The 13,727-nt window shown below is 56.1% G+C and overlaps 1 protein-coding gene across 4 annotated transcripts in view; it reads right to left on the bottom strand.

Annotated features, from left to right (window-relative positions):
* PPP2R2B (protein phosphatase 2 regulatory subunit Bbeta) overlaps nt 1-13,727 on the bottom strand; it is a 120,437-nt gene that overhangs the window by 64,074 nt on the left and 42,636 nt on the right. The window contains exon 1 of one of the 4 annotated variants that reach the window (XM_052816390.1): nt 10,335-10,522. The exons of the other annotated variants lie outside the window; for them this stretch is intronic. Coding sequence (XP_052672350.1) covers nt 10,335-10,404 — 70 coding nt within the window. The 5' untranslated portion in view covers nt 10,405-10,522. Of the gene's footprint in view, nt 1-10,334; nt 10,523-13,727 lie in introns of those variants that run through there. 4 annotated transcript variants of the gene reach the window in all.

Genomic DNA, 13,727 nt, shown 5'->3' with positions numbered 1-13,727 from the left:
GCCGCTGGGGGGCTGACCAAGGGACACCTGGAGCATCCGGCTCTGGGCACGGAATGCCAGTCCGAAGCTGGCTGTCACCGCGCGCTGCTGCAGCGGGGCATTGCTCCATCCCTGAGGGAGGTCAGAGTGCCAGGACTGGGCAAGGGCAGGGCATTACCCAAAGAGGTGCTGACTGCAGGGCCACACCGGCTCAGGTCACCCATATCTTGCTATCAATGTGTATGTCACTGAAGACTTTTATATCAAGAATGAAAACACCAAGATGAAGCTTAAAAAAAAACACAGTGGTCTTCCAAAGTCTACAAAACCTTGGAAAAGACCATATTTGGGAAGCTACGTGTGTGGGGCTGGGTTCACTGAAGCTGCAGCTGAAACAGTGGCTGTTTCAGGATCCGGGGCTTCTCCCGTTGCCGTACTTCTTGGGGAGCTTGTTATCAGCATTTTGGACAGTTTCCACTTCGATAACCCTGCACTAAAATGAGTTGCAGATCAAACCAGGCAGCCAACAGAATTTTTAAATTAAACTACAAAATTATTTAAAATCCCCTTTGAGGATGTTATCACAGGGTTAACACCCATTCTGGCTTCAGCTAATATAGCAGCAATAAATGGTAATGTGCACTATGGAACATGATTTATTTTTGCTGAGCAGGCTTGGCATCTATAAATCTCAGCACTCTTAACATTTAAAGTTGTTATTCCAATGACAAAATAGACATGAGGGAGATAACAGTCTTTATCTCCATTAACGTTTTATTGTTATTCAGAGAATATGGATACGGACTGATCCAAGGGTAGGAAAATCACAGCAATTTGTTTGCATACTCGGGAAGCTGAGATAATGGTTGTGTTTTATGACTGCACTAGGGAATCAACTGAAATGCAGGACAGAGAAGATCGAAATGGGAGATTAGTTGTCTATTTTGGTTCCTGGTTTCTATTCTGGTTACCTTTCCATTCACAGGATCTGCTTTAGTGCAGCATTAGGAGAGATGGTCCATCGCGCACTGTTGAACAGCTGACTCGCTGCACACGAGCAAGTGAGGAAACAGTTTTTAAAGGAAACAAAAAGGCTGCAGAACAATTCTGTGCAATGCAGACAAACAGCATTGCAACAGAGGCAGGATCTTTCTGGATATGCCAGCCGCCTGGAAACGACTCTCCACTCCCTACCCCAGCCCTGCTGCCTGGACTCCGGGGCTGCAATACAAAGCTCCTAACCTGTTCGGCATTTTTCTTTCTTCCCAAGGTACATATCGCACCTCGCTGACCCCGAAACAAAGTGAGCTGAAGCTGCAGTGAGGGCTTGATTGCAGGAGGCTTAAGCAGTTAAAGACTGAAAAAACAGAAAAGCCACACAAATTGCACAGCCACCTGCCTGGTCCCAGGACCCGCTGTGCCAGGGACAGCTACGCTTCCCACTCCCAAAAAGAGTCGCCTCCCACACAGAAACACCCTGGGGGTCACAGCCCCGTCCCTCCCTCCCAGCAACTGTCACTCGCGTTCACTGCACACTAAAAGGCAACAGAAGCATCGTGGGCCACCCCTCAGCAGGCAGCTGTATTCCTGCTCGAGGGCTGCTCCACCTCCAAACCCTCCCAGTCGAGCGGTTCTCGGGAGGTCTCACGCCGACCCGGAGCGGGTACGACACCGAGGAGGGGAAGCTGCTTTGGCGTTTCCTTCACACATGCCCGGCTGGGCTCTGGGCAGGGGCCAAGTGGCTCCTCTCACAAATTCAGCAGAGCCTCCATCCCCGAGGCAAGGTGCGGGCGACTTCCTGGGACATCCTCCAGCGTGGGCAGGGACAGGCAGCGTGCTCCTCTGCCAGCCAGCATGAGCACTTGCGACAGAAACCCAGCTCTGCGATGGGCGAGCCCTGCCTGGGCAACACCGTGCTACCGGATGGATTCAGAGAACCAAACAGCTCAGGACAGGTTTGAACTTGACACAGGGAAAGCATAAAGTCTGCACTGCTCATAGAAAACACCCAGGTTATAGAAAAGCCTCAACAAAAACGCAAAGCTACCATGAAGAGCACCACCTCCTATTGTTTCACCTACCTGTCACCCTACCATGCTCGCCCATGCTGTGCCTAGCAGGCAGAGGGGCTGCAGCTCATTCAGGTCAGGAACCGTCTGCCAAATTGGATTGTCGAGGGCAACACGAAAAATCACCCCAACTCAGTTAACTGCCGCATGCAACTGCAAACCTGACGGGGAATGACACAAGGATGTCAAGGATAACAACAGTGCCCAGGACTCCCTTTGCTCACTGCTGAGCAAGGTCCTGCTATCTGTGCCTGCGCTTCCAGAATGACTCAAAGGCCAGCGGCACGGTGCAAGAGGAGCAGTACCATTCCCCACTCCGTCCATGACTGCAGCTGCTACGGGAGAACAAAACCGCTCAATCAAAGACTCTTCAAATGTTTCCCCTCAAGAAATCAGGCTCACAATGCATCAGGAGAAAAATAACAACCAGTGCTGGAACAACTGTTCTGAATGGAGACATTGACTCTAATGGCTCAATTACGCCTTTATTGGGGAGGGCGGCAGGGATGCAAGCTGTGCACAGCATTTCTGACAACGTACGAACAACACACCGAGTGTCTCCACATCTGGGCTCCAGTGCCCCGGCATCGGGGCAGGATGGCCACGGTTGCACCTCACCCTTTCCAGGAGTGCTGGGGCCAGGCACAGCGTGCCCGGGCTGGCCCCAGGTTTGCTCTGCCTCGGCTCCCCAGCTCCAGGGCAGGGCACTCACCAGTCCCCTAACTCATGGGGACTTTGGGAGGGCCGCGAGGAGCTCAGGTGCCACTGCACAGGGCTGCCGGGTATCCGGGAGTCACGGCAGCACTACACAGAGATGCCGAGAGGAGAAGTCAGCGAGTGTTTTGGTGTTTACCCACCAGCTCCAGAAAGACCTGCCGTGCAGCAGCTCCGCTATCGCTGCACCCCCCGGATCCCCGTTCCAGCCCCGCGGCGGCGGGCACCTGCGTGGCACTGCCCGGCGCGCTCCCTGCGGTACCTGAGCTCTGCGCCGGCCCCGACTGCAGCTGGGGCTTTGTGCCTGCTCAGCACATGGGCGTAAGCGCTTCCAGCTCCTGGTCACAGCCGCGCAGCCGAGATCGGGAGGAGCAGGGAGGAAGCAGCTGCTATTTTTAACCTGCCTGATCAGCATCCTGCCATATCAACACGCCTCAGCTCTGCTACGTGTGCACGGCTCTGCGGGCCTCACCTCTGCGCGAGCCAGCACACACGTCTCACGGCGGTTACAGGAGTCACCAGCCCACACCAGTGGCATTTCCAGCAACCCCAGCAGCTGGGACTTATGTTCCCAAAGGATCTCTTCCACGAACCTTTATTCCCACAGCCGACCACCACCAAGCCCTGGCAGGGGTACGCCTCTGCTCTAACTCCCAGAGTTTAGGGTAGCTGATGATTACCTGGTCTGCCACGGCATTTGCCAGTAAGCCCTACCGCCCACTGACTTTCCAGGCATAAGATCTCACCAGCTCTTTGGGGAGGAGGCATTAGGAGTTTGGCAGAGCCCTGCAAACTCTTGCTCACACAAGCGACCACAAGAACCTTGTCCAGGAGCAAGGCTATACTGGGTCAAATCAAAAGCACATCCAGCCCAGTAACCCGTCTCCAGCAGACAACAGGAGATGCACACAAACAGGGCAACCACCTAACATGTTTCCACTAATATTCTCCCACCCCGTAACAACATGCAGCTCAGGGGCCTCCTGAGCCAGAGGTGGTCCCTCTGTGTTTAGTAAACCTTGACAGCTTTCATGACCTTGTCCAGTCTCTTCTTGCAGCTGCTAAAAGATCACAAGGGTTGACTATCCCATGGGAAAGCTTCCCAGATCTGCTCCCCTTCATGTGACTGCTGCTCCACTAGACCTTCGCAGGTTTCCCCACCGGAGCTCCCTGTGCCTCTGCCCTGCGTGGTCCAAGGGAGACCCCTGCCATGACACACAGCCCCACGCACACGCCGATGGCTGCAGGGCAGAGCAGGAGCGCAAAATTCTTTGCATCACCTGCCAATCTCCTCGCAGCTGATAGCACAAGTGCAACAGACCCAGAAAGATCACCCCAAGTGTCCAACGAGACCTCTGATGAGACACCAGTGGTCTATAGAGACTATACATCACTGTGGGAGGTGGCTAAGGAGCGAGGATGTCCAAAAGGAGGCACAAAACAGAGGTAGGCACAGAGGGGATCGGACGGGAGGGGCATGGGGAAAGCCACTGCATTAACCCCAGGGCCTCCACCACCACTTCACCAATTCCCACAATCCCATTTGGAAACCTGAGGATCGAGCTGTCCTGTGCTGGCACCCCGAGGCTCACCGTATGAGCACCCACAGCATGTCACAGGGCCCCAGGCTTGAGGGAAAGACCCGTGTTGGGTTTCGAATGCAGCTGGTCCCCAGAGCAGACAGACCCCTACAGCAACAGAGACTTGGGCGACGCTGGGTTTTAAGGCCAGACCACTCCACATTGCTGTCAGTGCCTGCTGGGAGCAACCCGTCTTTCCCCAGCATTGCAGAGGGAGCAGCTCCTGACCTAGTCCTTGCACAGAGATGGGGAGGGGGAGACGCTGAGCCCCGTCCCCTGCAGATGGGTGCGAGCCCCGCAGATGCTGTCACCAGTGACTGGGCACTCTCAAGGCCCATCTGGGGTGGGTTGAAGCCACATCATTACCTGCTCCCAGTCCTCTCCGTAATCCCTAGATTACAGAGTCCCCAGGCACATCTATTCTGTCATTAATCTGTGGATTAAAGCATCCCCAAGTCGGCTTTGACGCAGTGCACTACAAACAGCTGAGTTATACTGCTCTGCTTGCATTGATCCCCAGATTAGACAGAAGGAGACATGTCCGTGGGTCCTTCTGACCCAGCTAGAGCACAGGCTCAGGGAGAGGAAGGGAGGTCTAAACACAGTACATGTATATAAATAAAAAGCATAAAGGATGGGATTGTGTTTCGTAATCAAAGTACTTATGTGATAAAACAACAACTTCAAGGAGGTTCCCGGATTAATTAAATCCCAATCCAGACGATCTCCAAACAGCAACTCACAGCATTTGGGACAACAAAAATACTCAACAGCTCTCGCCTTGAACCCAGCACTGGTGGAAAAACACCTCACTTCATGCTTTTCTGGGGACTACACATAGATTTTTTAAAAAGTCGCTGTAGCTGCCACAAAGACCTCTTAGCAAACTGACCCAGAAAATGAAAAAGCTTTTAGGCACCCAGCGCAGCACAGCCTAGGCTGTAGACCAGGTAGGGCCCCAAGCTTTTTCTGAAACTCTGCCCACGTAAGGACGAGGCAGGAATGTGCTCCCACAGAACGCCTGCAAGAGCTGTGGGGCTGCACAGCCCAGCCCGGACCCCCACAGCCCAGGCAGGCAGAGGGAGGGAGGGATGGGAAAACCCCTGGGGAACAGACACACACCCAGCTACCTGAGGAAATCGGTGACCAACTGGTTAGGTTTTAATCGCATAGATTGCTTCCCTCTCCCCAAAACAGAACAAAAGAGCCTGAACTTGTCCTCTGCCGTACGTGGAGGCTGTTTACACATCCAAGGGCTCCGGGGTACCCAAAGGCCCTGTCGAGATGCCGGTGGGGGGACTCATGAGGCCACGTCCCCGGCATCAAAGTGGAGGGGGACCGGCATCAGGGCTCCTTCCTGCAGCACGACAGCGGGGCAGGGATAAAGGAGGGATGGGAATGACAGAGAGAGGCAAGGGGGTTAGAGCTGGAAGTAACAAGATTAAACTAGGAAAAGGAAATGAAGGCTTAATGAAAGATTTCTCAACGGTAAAATCTATTCGAGTTGGGAAACACTCCTCAAGGAGATTAAAGACTCTGGGGCATCAGCCAGCGCCCCGGGAAAAGGAGTGTGGGGAGCAGCTGAGCGGTGGCCGGGGAGCGGCTGCAGGGTGTCATGGCCTTCCTGCCCAGCAGCAGCCGGCACATCCCTGAGACCACGCAGACCCAGCAGGGTCGACCCCGTGCCCGCAGGGGAGACGCTCCCTTGGCAGAGCCGTCAGGAGACAGGAACATCCCTCTGGGGGTGCCAGGATGGCCCCAGGACACAGCTGGCCCTACAGCAGGCCCACACCATGGCCGTGGGATGAGGGTCCTCCCAAGGGTCCTCCTCCAACAGCACAACCACCTGGCCACAGGCCACCTCCCTCAAGCAGCCCCGAGGCAAGACGACCGCTCCTCCTCCTCCAAGTGCGTTGCTGGGAACCGCAGGTGCCAGGGAAGCACCCACGCCTGTATCACCTACACCCATCGGTGGGCCTCGGGCCATTTGCACTACCTTTACAGCCGAAATGCACACCCCAAAATGCACACCCCACCCAGAGACTCCTTCTGGTGCCTGCCGCAGGGCGGGAGCAGCCCTCCCCAGAGCAGGTCCGTGGTGCCTGGGGCACAGGGCACCCATCACGCCCCATGAGATACCAGCAGGAAGGGATATGTCTCCATGCAAAAGGGTCACCCAACCATGGCTATTGCGGGGCCAGGCCCTGCAGGCTCTCCACATGGAGCCCAGGACATCCTGCAGCATCAGAAGTGGGTAGGGACTGAGCTGGAGAGGAGAATCCCGTCCCCATCAGCCAGGCGCCCGAGGGGAGACACGCACAGCGGCCACGCTCCCGGCCACGCTTGCAGGTGGTGGACAGGCAGTGCCAGCCTGGCCCCGTCCCCAAGCCAGCCCTGCCGCCATACCCACCCACCCCAGCAGGGACCCACCTCCCCCAGGCTAACACAGTGCTCAGCATCCCTCCTCCATCAAAGACCCTGCCCTGCAACAGGGCGTGTGTCTACGGACATGAAACACCCTCGTTCATTAGGCGTTGTCCTGTTGGGCTGAGCCATGATGGCCACCGCTCCTGTCCTACCCGAACCCACTGAGCACACGGGCTCGGTCATGACTGTCACTCTCATCAAGGCAGGGAGCGTAGAAAGGGGCATTCATGCCATTCCTCCTTTGTTTGGAGGTGTTTACCCAACTATAAGCCACCAAGAGGACTCAGAGACTTGCCATGTGGACGGCGATGCTACACAAAAAAGGTGACACCCACAGCTTGAAGACTTCAGGAGATGGGCGTTTTGGGTCAAGCTACTGGAAACGGGCCAGCTTTGGGGGGGCGTGAAGGGCCCTTCAACATCTCTAGCAAGCACGTCTAAAAGTGGAAGCTACTCAAACGGCTTGTTTGTATTCAAATAGTCTCAATTTGTCCTACTTTTGGCTGGGCGCTCAGCAGAATTGCGAATGAAGATGTATTTATGCAGCAGAACAAACCAAGCGTATTTTCTGAACATTTTTCACGTGAGACCTGCCGTTCTGGAGCAGTGCTGTGAGGTCTGAGCCAGCACACAACCTTGCTGGCATCGCCCTGGAACCAGCTCACCCGGCTCCTTGTGAGACACCACCCCCGGGAATGTGCACTGCATCTCAGCAACTTAATATTCCCTGGCAACTAAAGTCGAATTAGCACAATAGCTGCAGTTCCTTCATTAGCAGTACTTCTGAGCACCACACAAGAACAAGGCACTCAAGTGTGTGCTTTTGAAATACCATCCTCACCCCACATTTGCATAAAAATACCAGACCTATTTAAGTGACAACAACACTTCACTAAACCAAATTACATAACCCCATTTGTTCCCCCAGTTGACACACCCCAGACACCTTCATTTCCAAAGCAAGTCTTCACCTTCTGAACAGGATTTGGAAAGATTATTTTTTTTAAACAGAAGACAGGTTACCAGCGACATCATTTTAGGCATATGCTGCTTTCACATGTAAAAAAAAAAAAAAAGTGAATTACCTTCCTTTATTTTTTTCCACACTAGCAAGACCTACCATTTCAAAGTGCTTTCAGCCCTCCTCTAGCAGAACAACTGCATGGAGAATCAGAAGTCCTAAACAGCACGAGGTGAAGAGAAACTCCCAGCTGATACGCAGCCATTAAACACTCTCACGTACCTCCTCCAGCCCCGCCACAGCAGCGGGGATCACCCTGGCTTAGTCAGCTACCTACTGCACAAAGACTTCTGGCTATTTCATTTCTATGGCAAGGTTTGCTATAGTTTTCTAGTACGACGCAGAAGGCTCTTCTTCTGAAAACACCAGCATACAGCTTGGGGAAATTCACCAAGGCTTACTAGATGGACTGGATCTTATCACTGAAACCTTGGGTTGGAAAATCCCCAGACCTCCCGGTGTCAGGGGCTGAAATCACTGCAGACTCACCTCAACCCTCCATCCTTCCCGACCAGGAAAACCGGGTTCTCAGCAGGTCACAACAGGGCAGCTACAGTCCCATTTTCTATTTGCTGGCTGCTGCAGCTGCCTTTTATAATGCAGCAACGGCAAATTCATCCTTCCACGGACCACAGCACAAGGTGATGCGAGCCAGGCGACTGGGAAGTACGGGAGCTCAGCCCCATCGTGGCCGCACCACCCCCTTGGAAGCACCGGCTCATGCCATCCCTCCCAGCAGAAACGTCCCTCCACCCCTGTGCTGGCAAACTGGCCGTGAGGAGGCCAGCGCGGCCTCCGCCTGCCGCCCAGCCCCGAGCAGCAGGGCCAGGGATGCCCCGGCGCATCACCTCCCCTGCCTCTGGGGCTTGTCAACGCTGAGCACTCATGTTGCAGCTACACACAAGCAACACAAACTTGGATATGATCATTTTCTGTGGTTCATCAGGTATCCAAAGCTTTCCATTACTACACGAAGCTGAAGATTTTCCCACTAGAAAAACCCTCCTTTAGCCATGTGCTGCAGTCATAAAATTCCCAAAGTCTGGTCCTACGTTGGCTTCCTCTAGAGCCTTAGGAGAATGAAACAGTAAGGGAAAGCCTCTTTGGCTACTAATTAAGCTATTAATAAGCTTGTTGAGGCTCTCTGGCGTGGAGACTGTTTTTTGAAGTTTCCTGTAAGGAGTCAGTGCTACCGGGAGGTATGGGGGCCATTTGGTTTTGCTTTTCAGCAGCTGCATTTTCCTCCTGAAGTGAAGGAGCAGAAGGAGGTTGTGATGGAGCTGATGTGAAGTCAACAGCTCTTCGGCTGTCAGGAAGGACAGGAGAGGCAGCCGCTGCTCTGTCCCTGTCCCTCCTTCACCACCTCCGCTGGTGGAGCCTGCCTCTTTGTGGCAGGCTGCAGCGTCATGTGCAGTCTGCAGCTCACTTTCCGATGCCCGAACTGAACATGGCCACACCATCTCCTCCACTCCCCGAGCCATTACGGGAAATCGGCTTCAAATGCACCCGTAAGCTTAGCCGGGGCTATGACATTATCCACGTCTAACAGTTCTGGCATCTCCTCGCCTCTGCAACACGCGAGTCAGAGTACGTATTTCTTCCTGCAGAGGCTTGTAGAAAAACCAGCCCTGAGACAACTATTTAATTTCTGTAACAAGAATTGCACTAGCACTTGCCGTTATTTCCCAACCTCACAAACACAGCTACAGTCACAGGCTGCCTGTGGAAGCCACTAATGCAGCCATAAGCTGATGAAGCACATCTCGAAGTCGCGGCCGCCCGCAGCCCCCCGGCTCCCCATGCGCCCAGCAGCCACCAGCAGCGCCCGGCCCTGGCAGGGCAGCGGCCGCGGCCCCGCGGGCTCCGCTCCGGCGGGGAAGGGGCTGTGGACGGGCCTGGGCTCTCCCCGCGCCCGCCGGCCGCCCCCGGCGTCGGAGGAGCCCGGCGAGGGGCGAAGGCGCGGAGCCAGGCGGGGCTGGGGGGGGGCTTCGGCCCCGGCCCGCTTCGGCTCCCCGGGCGCCCCGGGTTTGGGGGGGATTGGGGGGGGGCGGCCGGGCTGCACCCAGGGCGCTGCCGCGGGCGGGCGGCTCTCGGATCCCCGACTGCCCCCGCGCCCACCGAGGGGCCAGCCCGGCTGAGCGCCGCGACTCCGGCGTGCGGGGGGCCGGACCCCCGCAAGCCCGGTTCGGGGGAGCCCACCCCGGCGGGAGGGCGGTGGGAATCCAGCGGGTCCGGCGCTGCTGAGTCACCGGAGCGGGTCAGCCGCAACGGCGCAGCCGGCACGGACCCTCCGCGACCCTCCCCGGCGCCCGCCGCCGCGGGGCTTGCCCGGCCCGGCCCGGCCCGGCCCGGCCGGGCCCGGCCGGCGGGGAGCGGTGCCCGGCCCCGGCTCCAGCGGCGGCCCCGCCGGCGCGGCCGGGGCCGCGGGGGAAGATGCGGGGCGATGCGGGCGGGGGGCCGGCGGCCGCAGGCTGGCGCGGGGCGGCCCCCACCTGCTGCGGGCGGGCAGGGGCTGCTGCCACCGCCCCCGCGGCACTCGCTCACCTTCCGTGGCATAGCTGTGGTCTCGCAGGAAACTGCTGCTGATCTTGCGGGTCTCAACGTCCTCCTCCATTGACGGCGGGCTGGCGGGCGCGGGGCGTCAGCAGCCGCAGCCGCGGATCCATCATCCCCCCCCCGCGCCCTGCTCCGCGGCGGCCGGCCGCGAAATGCGGCGGCGGTGGGGGGGGGCGCAGGGGCGGCGGAGCCCGCTGGCTCCTCCCATACGGCACGGCACGGCTCGGCACGGCTCGGCGCCGCCGCCGCGCTCCGCCCGCCCCGTCGGGCACGGCGCGTCCCGGGCGGGCGGAGCGCGGCGCTGCCGCTTGCCCCTGCCCCTGCCCCGGGACGCACCTGACCGCGGGGGACGTTCCTGCTTGGAGACGCTCCTGCCCGGGGGATGCTCCTGCCTCCGGGGGACCCCCCTGCCCCTGACGAAGCTCCTGCCCGAAGGAGTGCTGCTCCCTGACCCGCCCGCCCCAAACACAAGCACGGAGCCGGGGACTGACACCAGGCCCTTTTTTGGCAGAAAGAGCCACAGCGTGTAAACGCCGGGTGTCCCGGGACGGGGATGCAGCAAGGGCCGCGGGGGTAGCCATGCCTGCAGCAATAAGGAGGCGTGCGCCCATGGGTGCCTCGCCCTGGCTCGGCCCATCTCAGCTGTGGAAGGGGATTGGGATGCTCGGTGGTTATGACTGTGAAGGTCAGTGCAGGCAAGGGGATCGGTGACATCCAGGGAAGTGCAGGAGCACAGGAGCTAATGGGGGAAGGGAGGGCTCTCCTTTTCAGAGCACACCTCGGAAAGGACAGGCCATATTCTGGTCGTGTCATCTGGTGCATGCCAAAGGGAAACAACTGCTCCTTGGGAGGGTTTTGTGTCTTGATACGGTCCAGGAAAAAAATAATCCTTGGCACTGAGTGAGCCACAGGCAGACACAGGGAAGAAACTCACAGGGGGCAGGCTCCCCCGACTCCGCTTCTGTTAGCCCTTGCACCTGAAGTTGGAGGTAAAACCCAACCACAGTGTCAGGACACAAGACGTCCCCAGCCAGGCAGCGATGTGCGCCCTGGCCAGCAGCAGGGGGGGTACAGGCACGACTCCATGCTCTCACACCAGTGCCACAACCGACCTGCAGTGCCCCCTCTGTCCCCACTCTCCTCTGCCCAGATGGCTGCTGAAGGGAAATGGGTGCACGGACACAGCCTGGGGTCCGACCCGGGCCTGCACCCCAGGGTGCACCCCTGCCCCGCAGCCCAGACCCACCTCACCAGCACCCTCGGGAGCAGCAGAGCCCTCGCTCTGTCCAGGATTGTCACTGGTGCTGGGCACTGGCTGGGTGCAGCAGGGGAGCCGGGCATGCAGGGGCACAGGCCCTGCAGCACCTCTGCGCTGTGTACCCACCCGCCAGCACCGTCAGCCTCATGTCCCTCGAGCCCCCCACATTGCAGGGCTGGCATCAGCCACAGGAACCGCGGAGCTCGGTGCCCACCTCAGCTGTCTTGACAGCCCGGTGCCACACCAGTGAGGAATGTTACTGCTACTGGGACTGGAGGGGAAATACCCGGGATGCAGAGGGAACGGACAAAGATGCTGGATAACATTGTAAATACAGTGGTGCACTGCAGCTCCATTTCCTCTCCTAACTGTAGTATCATAATTAAAATCTCATTGGGAAGGTGCAAGATTTTACAGCCTATGTTATTATTCTGCTGAGATCACACTGCCTCCTCGGGAGCTGCTTATTCCAGGGGAAGCGCAGGAGATAGCATGTCTGAGCAAGAAGGCTCAAGGACTCCAGTATGTCCAGTATACACATCTTGTGGACAGGGCGCTCCTTGCCACCACAGCACCACAGCACTGCCGCACACCATTTGGAGGAGCGTGTGGATCCTCTCAGGCAAGGGGCAAGAGAGAAGGAAAGCTCTTTCTGCTCCGTGCCGTGACCTTGTGAGGAAAGGTGAATTCCCAGGCTCTCAGCTGCCTGCCTCTCCAGGACACTTTCTGACATGCTGTCATGTGGAGGTTGATATAAGGCATTGTAAAACTGCACCTTGGAGAACTCTGGCACTTACTCATACGCATATATAACTTCAAGGATTTGTCAGTCAACCACATCACAGGCCATTCATTAATACGGGGATTACTGTTGTGACAAGCCAGAAGCATTCATCAGACAGGCATGAGCCTGAAGTCTCTATGCCCAGAGCCTTCACTGAATTATTCTGGAGTGTGAGTTCCTTGCTATAATCACCAGGCACACGTTTAAGTTAAGCAAACACATTATATTTGTGGCTGATGCTCCTCTCAGTTGCAGTGGGCAAGATCCACAAGTTAGTCTGAATTCACTCACTGTGACAAGGCACAGGACCTGGCCATGGTTTCATGGCAAAGTGCAGAGATGTGTTTACCAAAGCTCTCTTGCAGGTCAAGAAGAGTCACAGCAGTAACATCGTGCTTTAAAAGTAACTTCTGTGTGGCTGGTAGCTCCTTGTACACGCTACAGCGCAAGGGACGGGACCGAGCACGGCATGGCAGGACTCAGACCTGCTCCTGCCTCTGGGCAAGGCAACTGACGCCTCCCTGCTTGTAGCCTGCTCTCTCCACAGGGAAGGGTACGGACCTCCCATAGGAAAAGAGCGAAGGAAAAGAAAGGTTAAAACCAAACCAATACGCTACACCCAGGAATCAGATTACCTCTACCTATGATGTGCGTTTGCCTGCAGGTGTGCGCTTGTGTATGCCGTGTAAGACATGGGCGTGATCTAGCTTAAACAATCCCAACTCCAGAAAAGAAAAATAAACACAGGTTTTTAACAAGTAAACATTACTGTATCGCATCCTCCCTTCAGATCTGATTGCCTCAGTCAAAAGGCAATGCCCTGCTGAATAACAAGCCCCTGCAATGCTCATGAATATTATTTAAGAAACATAAATACAAGTCAGCAACCTCTTTCCCTTTCTTTTCAGCAGGGTCTGTCTTCAGTGTATTTCCATTTTAACAAGTGCCAAGTCCTTTCTCCTTTATTAACTGGAAAAATCATTCTCCCCATTGTGCATGAATTATAATTATATATTCATAAGTCCTGCAAAGTTTTTCAATACACCGTATCATTTAAATACATCCACAAGCCACCCATTTGTTATGCAACGTGCATAGGAGCTGCATCATGAAATCCATTTATTCTCAGCTTTTTAAAATCCAAGAACAAGCCTTTACAATAACTAAAAGCATTAGCTGTCCTAAGCAGGAATCCATTTGCAGATTAAATTCACCAAAGGTCAGCTTGTAGCCGTCACTGTTTTCCAAACCCCCAGGTGTCTACCATGTTATATACTTTGACATCTCTTGAAGAGCCAGGACACTTTCCACTCCACTGATTTTTGCTTCAATTAGAATA

The sequence above is a fragment of the Harpia harpyja genome, chromosome 20, assembly GCF_026419915.1.
Source record: "Harpia harpyja isolate bHarHar1 chromosome 20, bHarHar1 primary haplotype, whole genome shotgun sequence".
NCBI lineage: Eukaryota > Metazoa > Chordata > Aves > Accipitriformes > Accipitridae > Harpia > Harpia harpyja.
This window is presented reverse-complemented; position numbering and strand designations above follow the sequence as displayed.